This window comes from Zootoca vivipara, chromosome 1 (genome assembly GCF_965207765.1).
Source record: "Zootoca vivipara chromosome 1, rZooViv2.hap1.1, whole genome shotgun sequence".
NCBI classification, from domain to species: domain Eukaryota; kingdom Metazoa; phylum Chordata; class Lepidosauria; order Squamata; family Lacertidae; genus Zootoca; species Zootoca vivipara.
In genome coordinates, this window is record NC_142582.1 from 115,198,291 (window position 1) to 115,211,781 (window position 13,491).

General features: G+C 41.8%; 1 protein-coding gene across 1 annotated transcript; it reads right to left on the bottom strand.

Moving 5' to 3' along the window:
* Window positions 1–8,819: 8,819 nt before the first annotated feature.
* On the bottom strand, window positions 8,820–13,213 carry LOC118078580 (alpha-1-antitrypsin-like). The gene is made up of 4 exons (XM_060282893.2): window positions 12,643–13,213; window positions 11,824–12,094; window positions 11,475–11,625; window positions 8,820–9,017 (listed from the first exon to the last, which is right to left on the bottom strand). Exons 1-4 carry the CDS (start codon window positions 13,211–13,213, stop codon window positions 8,820–8,822), a joined length of 1,191 nt encoding a protein of 396 aa, XP_060138876.2.
* Between the last annotated feature and the right edge of the window lie 278 nt (window positions 13,214–13,491).

The following is a 13,491-nucleotide window of genomic DNA, read 5'->3' on the forward strand; positions in this document are numbered from 1 at the left end:
TCCGCTCTTCCTCAGTAGCATGTTGGACGCCTTCCGACCTGAGGGGCTCATCTTCCAGCATCATAACTTTTATATGCCTGTTGTCTTTGTCCATGGAGTTTTCTTGGCAGGGATACTGGAGTGGCTTGCCAGTTCCTTCTCCAGGTGGATCACGTTTAGTCAAAACTCTCCACTATGACCTGTCCATCTTGGGTGGCCCTGCATGGCATAGCTCATAGCTTCTCTGAGTTATTCAAGCCCCTTCGCCACGACAAGGCATTGATCCATGAAGGGGATCTGGAAGGTATTGATCCATGAAGGCATTGATCCATGAAGGATGACCTGGTTAGTGGGGTGGAAAAGGCAGGATCACTAGGTGGGATTGATCATACTCTTCTGGAGTTTATTATTCAGTGGAACGGAGCAACCAAGCATACTAAGACTCAAATCCTAGACTTTAAGAAAGCCAACTTCAGAAAACTTAGGGAAACGCTGGGTGAGATCCCATGGACAGAAATACTAAAAGGGAAGGGAGTTCATGATGGTTGGGAGTTTGTTAAAAGGGAGATATTAAAAGCACAACTTCAGGCAATACCAATGAGACGGAAACATCGAAGGTGCCTAAAGAAGCCAGGGTCGCTATCTAAAGAACTTTTAACTGTGTTAAGATTTAAAAGGGATATGTACAAAAAAATGGAAAAAGGGGGAAATCACCAGAGAGGAATTCAAACATATAGACAGCACGTGTAGAGACAAAGTCAGAAAAGCTAAAGCACAGAATGAACTCAGGTTGCTAGAGAGGTTAAAAGCAACAAAAAGGGCTTTTATGGGTATGTCCGTAGCAAAAGGAAGAACAAGAAAACAGTGGGGTCACTTAGAGGAGAAGATGGTGAAATGCGAACAGGGGATAGAGAAAGGCAGAACTCCTCAATGCCTTCTTTACCTCAGTCTTCTCCAAAAAAGAAAACAACCCCCGACCTGAAGAATATGGAGCCGATCATTCAGCAGGGGAAACACAGCCCAGAATAAGTAAGGAGGTAGTACAAGAATACTTGGCTAGTTTAGATGTATTCAAGACTCCAGGGCCAGATGAACTACATCCAAGAGTATTAAAAGAACTGGCGGAGGTGATTTCAGAACCACTGGCAATAATCTTTGAAAATTCCTGGAGAACAGGCGAAGTTCCAGCAGACTGGAGGAGGGCAAATGTTGTCCCTATATTCAAAAGGGGGGGGAAAGAGGACCCAAACAATTACCGCCCAGTAAGCCTGACATCAATACCAGGAAAGATTCTAGAGCAGATCATTAAGCAAACGGTCTGTGAGCACCTGTGATCACTAAAAGTCAGCATTGGTTTCTGAAACCAATGTCAGACTAATCTGATCTCATTTTTTTGACAGAATTACAAGCCTGGTAGATGAAGGGAATGCTGTGGATGTAGCCTATCTTGATTTCAGCAAGGCCTTTGACAAGGTGCCCCATGACATTCTTGTAAAGAAGCTGGTAAAATGCTACCATTCAGTGGATTTGTAACTGGCTGACTGACCGAACCCAAAGGGTGCTCATCAATGGCTCCTCCTCATCCTGGAGAGTAGTGACTAGTGGTGTGCTACAGGGTTCTGTCTTGGGCCCAGTCTTATTCAACATCTTTATCAATGACTTGGATGATGGACTTGAAGGCATCCTGAGCAAATTTGCAGATGACACCAAATTGGGAGGGGTGGCTAACACTCCAGAGGACAGGATCACACTTCAAAATGACCTTAACAGATTAGACAACTGGGCCAAAGCAAACAAGATGAATTTTAACAAGGAGAAATGTAAAGTACTACACTTGGGCAAAAAATAATAATGAAAGGCACAAATACAGGATGGGAGACACCTGGCTTGAGAGCAGTACATGTGAAAAGGATCTAGGAGTCTTGGTAGACCACAAACTTGACATGAGTCAGCAGTGTGATGCAGCAGCTATAAAAGCCAACACAATTCTGGGCTGCATCAATAGGAGTATAGCATCTAGATCAAGGGAAGTGATAGTACCACTGTATTCTGCTCTGGTCAGACCTCACCTGGAGTACTGTGTCCAGTTCTGGGCACCACAGTTCAAGAAGGATACTGGCAAGCTGGAACGTGTCCAGAAGAGGGCAACCAAAATGGTCAAATGTCTGGAAATGATGCCTTATGAGGAACGGCTTAGGGAGCTGGGTATGTTTAGCCTGGAGAAGAGAAGGTTAAGGGGTGATATGATAGCCATGTTCAAATATATAAAAGGATGTCATATAGAGGAGGGGAAAAGGTTGTTTTCTGCTGCTCCAGAGAAGCGGACACGGAGCAATGGATTCAAACTACAAGAAAGAAGATTCCACCTAAACATTGGGAAGAACTTCCTGACAGTAAGAGCTGTTTGGCAGTGGAATTTGCTACCAAGGAGTGTGGTGGAGTCTCCTTCTTTGGAGGTCTTTAAGCAGAGGCTTGACAGGCATATGTCAAGAATGCTTTGATGGTGTTTCCTGCTCGGCATGGGATTGGACTGGATGGCCCTTGTGGTCTCTTCCAACTCTATGATTCTATGATTCAATGGCCACTCTCTGTCTAAAAGTGATGACAACCGCCCTACATGAAAATAAGACATAGTGAATTGATTTGAGCAGAACATTCTACTTTCAGGTTCTCTCAGTGACTGGCAGCAATAATGTTTTGTTTTCATCTTTCCTGTGCTGCTTACTGGCGGATAAAAGCACCACTCTGAGCCAGCATTTGTCAAGACATGGCTTTAACCAAACTGAAATCAGTAAGCAGGAAGTACATTAAGATTCCCATCATTTCCTCCTGAAACCCAGGAGAGCCTTATTCACAGATGAGGAAGCTCTTCTAAGAAATTCTTGAATTCTGCCAAATGTTTTTAAACATCAAGCCAACATTTTCCTTGGTAACATTGAGAATTGTGCAGAAGCTTAGGGTCACATGAAGAGCTACATCGAGAGGAAAACAGATGTAAACTGATGTATACTAGGGTCTCAATCTACATACATGGAATACATGGATGGAGGTTCTTATATGAATTATATGTTTTAATTTAATAATAATAATAATAATAATAATAATAATAATTTATTATTTATACCCCGCCCATCTGGCCGGGTTCCCCCAGCCACTCTGGGCGGCTTCCAAAAAACAGAAATTCTAAAATACAGAAATCCATCAAACATTAAAAGCTTCCCTAAACAGGGCTGCCTTGAGATGCCTTCTAAAGGTCTGGTAATTGTTCTCTTTGACCTCTAGTGGGAGGGCATTCCACAGGGTGGGTGCCACTACCGAGAAGGCCCTCTGCCTGGTTCCCTGTAACTTGGCTTCTCGTAGTGAGGGAACCGCCAGAAGGCCCTCGGAGCTGGACCTCAGTGTCCGGGCAGAACGATGGGGGTGGAGACGCTCCTTCAGGTATACCGGACCGAGGCCGTTTCTAATATGTAGAACATGACACTTAAGGTTGAATGCAACACATACCTGTAGCACCAAGAGTACACATAGTACCTGGGGAATGAAAAGGGGAGCTGTTTGAGTACAATAAAAAAGGAGAAAAACAGACATTAAATTTCCAATGCCCCTTCTTGCTTTTTCCACAGCTCTGCCAATTTTTTACTTAATAGAGAAACAGCATTATTGCACTAGAACAAACTACAACAGCAGCATGACTCACTGCCTCAGTTGCACATAGTGCCACCTATAGTTGAAGTAGCAGTATAACAGTTAATACTACATTACATCTCCTCCCTCCAGTTACTTGCAGGCTGCACTATATAAATTCTACATTAGAAATAAAACATACGGCTGGTTATTGATAGACCTCAGAATGAATTAATGCATAAAACATTTGGCTGTTGAACAGTTTTTTAATCTATCCCTCTGCATTTCAACAGGTAGATCTCCTGATGCTTAGCCTAACGCAGTGTTTCCGAAACTTGTGTCTCCAGTTGTTGTTGGACTACAACTTCCATAATCTCTGAGCACTCCACAACAGCTGGAGAACTAATTAAGGGAAACCCTGGTCTAAGGGTTCACAGGATTTCTCTTCTTCTATTTGTGCAGTCTTTGGCATTAACTGTAGATATCCATGATTTCTAATGAATTCTCCATTGGTCTTGATGGCATAGGAACTGAGTGACAAGTGCTTCTTCACATTGGTTGGAGTCTTCCATCTTTTTTCATTGTCCAATTTAGCCAGAACAGGGTCTCCTGGATTGAAGTCAGATAGTACACTAGCAGAATAGTGATTATTGTAAAAGTATATGTAGGATTCTTTAGTCTTTGTGTCCCACTCTGCAACTTTCCTTATATTAGGCCATGTTGATATGAATTTAATTTCAAGGCAGAAACAGTTGTCCTAAGTTGTGTGCTCATCAAGTGTTGTGTAGGACTATAGCCTGTAGTCCCTAGTTTAGGATAATGTGGATATTGTGGGCTGGAAGCAATGTGGAAGTAATGTGTTCAAAGTCATACTCTGGAACTGCTCAAAATCTGCAGCTATAAACTGAGAAGCATTTTCTGTCACAAGCTGTTTAGGAATTCCAAAGCATGCATGGAATTTGCCTTTTCCACAGCAGCCACACAATAGGTTGACATCTTCATGAAGCAATCCACTATGACCTCAAAGTTTTGTTCCTGGTATTTGAGCCCTCATGGTGAACCTTTTAAAGCTCAGGCCCTTGATGGATCTCACAGGATCCCTATGAAAGGTGGCACCCCACGAGAACCATATATATATATATATATATATATATATATATATATATATATATATATATATAATATTTTCAGAGAAAAAGAATACATTTATATAAAACATTCCATTATTGTCATATATCTACCCAAATCCATACACACTGACAAAATAACAAAAATAGAAGAAAGAAAGAAAAAAGAAAAAATATCATAAAAAATAGAAATAAGGGGGGGGGAGAGAAAAAGGACAACAATCTTATTCATATTACTTGGCTATAACTTCCCGAATTCCCCGTCCCACCCTTTCCAAGTCTACTCTAAACCCTATTCAGACAGCTTTCATAATATGCGAAAGAAAAAACCCCATCTAATATTACAAATCTATATCTTAATTCTATAATACCACATTACCATCTTTTTTAAAATCATACATACACATATCTATTTCTAATTAATCCCTTTTCGCCTCTAATTCCCCCCCCCAAAGTACCCCACTGTATTCCACCTCTAACATTCATCTCAAAAAAAATACACCTCGGTCCCCCCTCCCTTTCCCGGAAAACATTTCCCTAGATGTCCCGACCAGCCATAATACAATCCAGTTTCAGACCTTTTTAATCCATCCATCAATTAAAATTCAATACATCTTTCATCCCACACCAACTCTTGTCCACTCCAACCCATGCTGCTCTCCCACCCTCCCATTCTGTTGTACAAATTCTATAACGCATCTCCTGCCCCAATTCTATTTTTTTGCATCTGTAGAACAAAGGGGGGGGGCTCTTTCCTCACTAAGAAAGCTGACAATTGGAAGCCTCGGAATAGTCCCCTTATGTTCATGGATGAGCTGGGTTTACTATTCTCCCCATGAAAAGTATGGGCCCATCATCTGATGCCCTTAAGACGAAAAGGTATGGCCTGTTAAAGACCAGAGGAGTGGGAGAGGGGCCAGGAGCAGCTCCAACCCCAGAGCCCATAACGACAGCAGCTGCTGCCTCGGTGGAAACCATCACAGCCTCCAACAAATCACAGGTGAAAAGGGAGACACACCCCCTATAATATTTCAATATAATATGTAAACACTATTTTAAAAAAGAATAGTAATAATAGACTTCCATCACTCTCACAACACTTCCTTTCACATTTCATATTTCATCTGTATTTCAGTATTATTTTCATCTTAATATATAATAATAATAATAATTCTAATAATTCTAATAATAATAATAATAATAATAATAATAATAATAATTTATTATTCATATCCCGCCCATCTGGCCGGGTCCCCCAGCCACTCTGGGCAGCTTCCAACAAAATACTAAAATACAGAAATCCATCAAACATTAAAAGCTTCCCTAAACTGGGCTGCCTTGAGATGCCTTCTAAAGCTCTGGTAATTGTTGTTCTCTTTGATCTCTGGTGGGGGGGCATTCCACAGGGTGGGTGCCACTACCGAGAAGGCCCTCTGCCTGGTTCCCTGTAACTTTGCTTTTTGTAGCGAGGGAACCGCCAGAAGGCCCTCGGCGCTGGATCTCAGTGTCCGGGCTGAACGGTGGGGGTGGAGACGCTCTTTCAGGTATACAGGACTGAGGCCATTTAGGGCTTTAAAGGTCAACACCAACACTTTGAATTGTGCTCGGTAACGTGCTGTGAGCCAGTGTAGATCTCTCAGAACCGGTGTTATGTGGTCCCGGTGGCCGCTCCCAGTCACCAGTCTAGCTGCTGCATTCTGGATTAGTTGCAGTTTCCGGGTCACCTTCAAAGGTAGCCCCACGTAGAGCGCATTGCAGTAATCCAAGCGGGAGATAACCAGAGCATGCACCACTCTGGTGAGGCAGTCCGCCGGCAGGTACGGTATCAGCCTGCATACCAGCTGGAGCTGATAGACAGCTGCCCTGGACACAGAATTAACCTGCGCCTCCATGGACAGCTGTGAGTCCAAGATGACTCCTAGGCTGCGCACCTGGTCCTTCAGTGGCACAGTTACCCCATTCAGGACCAGGGAGTCCTCCACACCTGCCCGCCTCCTGTCCCCCACAAACAGTACTTCTGTCTTGTCAGGGTTCAACCTCAATCCGTTAAATGCCATCCATCCACCAACCGCCTCCAGGCACTCACAAAGGACCTTCACCACCTTCACTGGTTCTGATTTGAAAGAGAGGTAGAGCTGGGTATCATTTGCATACTGATGAACACCCAGCCCAAATCTCCTGATGATCTCTCCCAGCGGCTGCATGTAGATGTTAAAAAGCATGGGGGAGAGGAGAGCCCAGAGGCCTGAACACTCATGCCCCACCACCACTTTCTGAACACGGCCCAGGAGGAAGGAGTGAAACCACTGTATGACAGTGCCCCCAGCTCCCAGCCCCTCTAGACGGTCCAGAAGGATGTTATGGTCGATCGTGTCAAAAGCCGCTGAGAGATCCAGCAGGACTAGGAAAGAGCTCTTACCTTTGTCCCTAACTCACCGGAGATCATCAAACAGCGCGATGAAGGCAGTTTCAGTCCCATGGTGAGGCCTGAATCCTGACTGGAAGGGATCCAAATGGTGCTCTTCTTCCATACGTGCCTGGAGTTGTTCAGCAACCACCCGCTCAATCACCTTGCCCATGAATGGTAAATTTGAGATGTATATGGATATATGTATGTATATATATGTATGTTTCCCCTTTTCCATTCACAAGGTCGTTCTAGACACAGCCAATTTTTTACATTAGAACCTTGTCTTTCTAAATAATCATTCAAGCACTTCCATTCCTTCTTGACTGTATTCATTGGCTTTAGTCTTATTGTTGTTGTTGTTGTTGTTGTTTAGTCGTTTAGTCGTGTCCGACTCTTCGTGACCCCATGGACCATAGCACGCCAGGCACTCCTGTCTTGCACTGCCTCCCGCAGTTTGGTCAAACTCATGTTCGTAGCTTCGAGAACACTGTCCAACCATCTCGTCCTCTGTCGTCCCCTTCTCCTAGTGCCCTCAATCTTTCCCAACATCAGGGTCTTTTCCAAGGATTCTTCTCTTCTCATGAGGTGGCCAAAGTATTGGAGCCTCAGCTTCACGATCTGTCCTTCCAGGGAGCACTCAGGGCTGATTTCCTTAAGAATGGATAGGATAATTTTTTTATTTCTTCATAGATCATGTCCCAGAACATTCTGATCTCTGGACATGTCCACCACATATGGTAGAAGGTTCCAATCTGCTTTGTGCATCTCCAACACTTATTACTAAGCGATTTGTTCATTTTAGCCTATCTCTCCTGTGTTAAAAATCACCTATGGTGCATTTTCAGGTAGTTTTCTCTTATTAAATAGCATGCTGTAACATTTATATTTTTGTCCAGTTTCCCCCACTCTTTATATTCAATTACATAACCTAAGTCCTCCTCCTATCTTATTATGGCCTTTCCCTTTCCCGATTTTTCTATTTGAGCATCCTGTAACAGCTTGTACATTTTGGAGAGAGACTTTTGGTTGTTCTGTAAAACCTCCTTCTCTAAGGTGGATGAATACCAGAGGCTGGGAATCGCAGATGGACAGAGTAATGCTGCTCTTATGCCCTTTCGTCTGTTAAACTAAAAGTAATCTACTATCTGATTAGATTTATTTTGCAGTCAAGAGATTAAGCTGGAGAGTTAACTAAGTGATTGTTCGGTAATTCACAGTGTTCGGTAAAAGGAAGTACAGATTGGAAATAGAGACATGTTTGATAAGAGAACAAGAACCTATGTTTAAGGAAGATTGGAAAATGTTTGTTGAATATATGGGGGCAATTGTGTACACTTGAAAACATTGGCAGCATTAAGATGAGATGTAAAATATGCAACGATTTATGCTATTCAAAATGAACCATGGAAAGAGGAGCAGGGAAGTCATTGATATTTTAAGGCTGTTTAAATTAATATTCTAAATTGTAAAACAGAAAATTTCATAAAATTTCATAACAAATGAAATAGAGAAACATTTTAAAATTATTTTTATTGTACATGCAGTTTGCTGTTGGTGTCACAGTCGTCCTTAAAAACAACTACTGCTTATGGCGCTTTCTTCTGTTGAACAAAGGGGGGACGTCCTCTTTCATCACTAAGATTCAGAAGCAATTGGAAGCTTCTGAATAGTCCCCCTGACTATTTTTGAACAGGATTCATTACTTTCCCCATAAAAAGCATGGGTCCATCATTTGGTGCCAATATGGTGAGAAAGAATGGCTTGTTAAATTTGAGTTCAACAGGAAAAAAGTATGATTTGGGCCCAATCGTTACAGCGGTCACTGCAGCTGCCTCACTACCTTTTTCATGTATATCCAGGACAGCCTGATGGATAGCCTGCACAGGGAGGGAGGAAGGAAGATATATTCATTTTTTGAAACCATGACAGCCTCCAACATATCACAGCTGAAAAGGGAAACACATTTATAATCCCCCTATCCTCATTCCAAGAATCATTTCTCATGAATCAGTTCCCCCACCATCACAAACACACACAAAGAAAAAACCACAGCCACACAAGCTCACAAAAACACACACACAAGGGAAAAAACCCACAAACAAAAATGCACACAAACACATATCCATTGGGTCTAAGGGTTAAATGACTTCCAGTCAGCCGCCAGTGTGTTGTTTTATGTTACGTACTTTCGTGTTGTAAGCCACCCCATGATCCTCAGACGAAGGGCAGTACTTTATTAAACTAATGAATGAGTGAGGCACTGTTGTATGTTTATTGCAGTTTTTCTAAAATTGGATATTATCTTCATTTGTTTTGCTAAGCTTGCAACTGTGACACACGACTAACTCCAAACTCCCTGCAGTCAATGTTGTTGTTGATGGATCATCTTTTTTTTGTTTGCTGTTTCTAAATAATTGCGTTTAAGTAGGTCTGCATTTCAAAATATAAGATTCGAACTGCCCCAGGTCGAATATGCAGGCAGTATCCATTACAAGTGCAGAAGTCTCATACATATTTATTTTTATTTATTTTATAAAAAAATTATACACCACTTGATTGTAAACATTAAAACAGTTGACAAATAATATATATGTATATGGGTTTGTTTTCATTCATGTATTTTTTCCTATTCATTTTGAGTATTTTGTGTTATATATTTTGTTTTGAGATCTTTGGATGAAAGGCAGTATGCAAATCTAATTTCATAAATAACAGCTACCGATCTTCTCTTCCCCATGAGTGGTGTGGGGGTGTTGTGTATGGCAACACAACACAGGCAAAATGATCTCATGTAGGTTTGTGGCATAGTGGCATAACTGACCTAGTTAGCTCCATGGATTTAAAGGCAGGAGGTACATTTTAAAAAGCTACCACTTCGTTTAGGCTGTCCCAGGACATCTTGCCCAGAGAATGCTCTCAAAGCGTTCCATGTCACTTCCTTTTCTGCTCACAGTTTTGCAGCAAGACAAGCCCCCTAATTAGAGGCACCCTCGTCACCTGGTTTGCTCTCACACGAATGCATGCATTTGCCCATACTGTATGTGTGTAATGGCAAAAGAGAGAGGGGCTAATTTGGGGGGTTGGTAGGGATGAGCCACGATTCCTGCATTGTAGGGGGTTGGGCTGGAGGACCCTTTGTGTCCCTTCCAACTCTACCATTCTATGAGTCTATGGATTATTCTGGGAGCTTTACTGGTGGGGCAACTGCTTGCACACAAACCAAATTGCATTGCCTTTGAGAATTTTGCTTTGGACAGGGAAATGCGGCACTAAGTTCCAACACATCTGAAAGACGACTCAGGACCCAGTGTTGTGGAGAAAAGCAAAGCAAAGCAGCCAATCAAAAGATAGTTCAGACTGGAAGTTTTTTAAGACAGGCAGAACCAAGTCACTCCATTCTCCTGTGCATAAAGGTAAAGAGACCCCTGACCATTAGGTCCAGTCGTGGGTTTGCTGCTCACCTCACATGCATGCCAATCCTCAAGTGCACATACAATGACTCAATGAAAGACGGCATAAGGTGGACCAAGAGTTCCCTTCACCCAGTACTGCCTAGGTTATCTACCCCACCGTCTCTTGAGTTGCCTTTCCTGCCCAGACTAAGACAATTAAATGAAATAAAATACCACTGCAGTCCAACCAATTACTCCCAATCCTATGAAGTTCTCTAAAAGGCTAGTCCACAACCTCCCAAGGAAGTCCATTCCAGTATAATTTTTAATTATAATTTTAATGTATTTTTAATCTTTTGTGGGAAGCCACCTAGAGCGGGTTGCAAATAATAAATTATGATTATGATTATGATTTATTTCCAGATCAAGGGACGTGGTGGACTTTCCTTCCTTGGAGACTTTTAAAGAGAGATTGGATGGCCATCAGCCATTGATGGTTTAGCTGAGATTCCTGCATTGCAGGGGGTTGGATTAGTTGACCCTTGGGCCCCCTTCCAGCTCTACAATTCTATGACCCTCCTTGTTTTTATGATTGCATGTAGTTTTCAAACTATTTTTAATATTGTGTTTCAGTGCTGTAACACACCCTGGAACCTTACAGTAATGGGTGGGTAAAATAAATAAATGAATATATATATAAAAAACTAATACATTTTATTAATTCCAACGTTTCAGCTCTGAGTGGTACTAACACCGCATACAACCCTATGCAATTGGCTACTATGTCAATGAGGCAGAGAGTCCCCTGAGACAGCAAGAGAATGTGGAAATGTCCAGGGGCTGATTCTCAATGCTTAGAAGTAAATTTGTCAGTAACTTAACGCTTTTAAAAGCCTGATCTCATACCATAAAATAACCAAGGCATGATATCTACACACGTACTTTGTTAATCTTCAGGCCGCTACTTCCAGTAATTCCAGATAGATCAGCATTGCTGCTAAACACATCAGTAATGCCCAGCCCAGAAAGCACATTGTTGAGATCATAGGATGCAGACATCGAGAATTTTGGAAGGGACAGACTAATTTCTTTCCTAAAAGAGAATCAGAACATTAAATCATCAGCAATGAAGAGATTTATAACACTCAGCAATATACTGCATTTTCAGGGTCAGATCTTCATACACTTAAAGAGAGGCATTGTACAGTTTTAAAACAGATGCCATCATTCCATACTCTAATAAATACTAACTACTACAGAGGCATTTAGAAACAGCAGAGAAAAGCCTTACCCCTTTTTTAAAGATTTTCTCCATTTGGACAAAGTTTCCTCCCCCATAGCATCCTCCACTTCCTTCAGTTTGCCTTTATCAGGCAGAATGAACCAGGCAGCAGCACCTCCTTTGTGAGGAAGTTCAACTACCCAGCAGGACAGAGCTTCATCATGGAAATATCTGTAATGCTCAGTATTTTCCATCATGTCAACTTTCACAGTTTTTCCTTCATCAATAAAAAAATCTTCTTCATGGGTTAATTTAGGTTTAAAGGGATATTTCCAGTCATCTAAGAAGAAAATGGAGTGTCAACTGTCTGCTGTAAAATTCACCTTCAGCCATGTGTATGAAAGCAGTAGGTTGAATCAGGAGGGTGCAGACAAAGGAGAAAGATTGCCAAGGGTAAGTCAACATGCTGTTGATGTGTCAGAAGATAGCAAGGGAGAGAAGAAATGGGGATAGTGGGGTCCCACCGGCCCAAACTTGGACTGAGTCAAGTGGAACTGCTTCCTGTGTGGTTTATTAGCACCCAGGGGCAGGGATCTTGATGTTGCTGGACTTCACCACCATCAGTATCAGCCAGCATGGCCAATCATCAGGGATGGCGGGAGATTTAGCCCAAGAACATCTGGAAGCCTTCAGGTTAGCTACTTCATCCTCAACCCCGTCTTTCGCTAATTCTGCATTAAATGCTACATCTTTTAGAACTTTCAACTAAATTGTTTGTTCCACTGCAGAAACACTTTTGTTTTGAAGGTATAAGTTATTCCTGCCAGTTTTAGCTGATTGAACAATATAAAGCATTAAATATTTGTAACTTATCTGTCTTTAACATACCTTTGAAGTAGATATAGTTCACAAGAACCATGATGGCTGCTGGATCTAAGCCTTGAACTGCTTTAGTAATTTTCCCATCGGTTTTCTTGTTCACATAATCATTTATCTGCTTTTCAGCCACAGAGGATTGTTCAAAGTTAAAGCTCTCTGCTTTGTACAATCTTTTGACACCCTTTGAAAACTTAGGAAGAATTTTGTGTAACTTTTTTATCCACAAGGCATTTCCTATGTCCATCTTAGCTCCAGGAGTCATCAGCCTCTGAATGAGCTGTTTAAATAATTTATGGATCTTGCTTGTGTCAATTGAAGTCAATCCAAGTCCTTTGTAAATTTGATTTTGGGTGTTGGATTTAGCACCCATGCCAATCATTGAAAACGCCATGGAGATACTCAGAGGAGAGAAGAAGATATTTTTTTGGGCACTCTGGAGTGAAGCTACTTGTCTGGAGAATTTAAATGCAAAGTCAGCAATGCTGGAAGCTAGCTTTTCTTGAAGTGGATCTTTATCTCCATGGCCATTGTGGACTTGAAGGACAATCAGTAACAATGAGAACTGGATGGCGGGTTTCATTGCACTTTGAGATTTCCTACACACACACACACTCACAAACAAACAACAGCATATATTAGCACTCTTCTATGGAAACCTACTCAAAAGAATTATTTTTGTTTTGGAGTAAAATTTATTCGGAATGTGTCATTCTCATTTGTTGACTGTGTCCTAGTTTTACACAACACTAGCTCTTTTCCATAGGCTTCCTGCTCTAGGAATTTATCTCCTGAGTTGTACGTTCTGCCAGGATTTGGATCCCAGCAGACATGGGGAGCTTTCTGTGCCCTTATTGGTCA

What these genes read in the sequence shown, in the direction of transcription:
- LOC118078580 (XM_060282893.2), bottom strand. Translation starts at nt 13,213, where the DNA reads ATGAAACCCGCCATCCAGTTCTCATTGTTACTGATTGTCCTTCAAGTC. An exon ending in AGAAAATCTTTAAAAAAGGG is followed by an intron (nt 11,626 to 11,823) that starts GTAAGGCTTTTC and finishes ATTCTCTTTTAG; the next exon opens with GAAAGAAATTAGTCTGTCCC. An exon ending in GCGGCCTGAAGATTAACAAA is followed by an intron (nt 9,018 to 11,474) that starts GTACGTGTGTAG and finishes CTCCCTGTGCAG; the next exon opens with GCTATCCATCAGGCTGTCCT.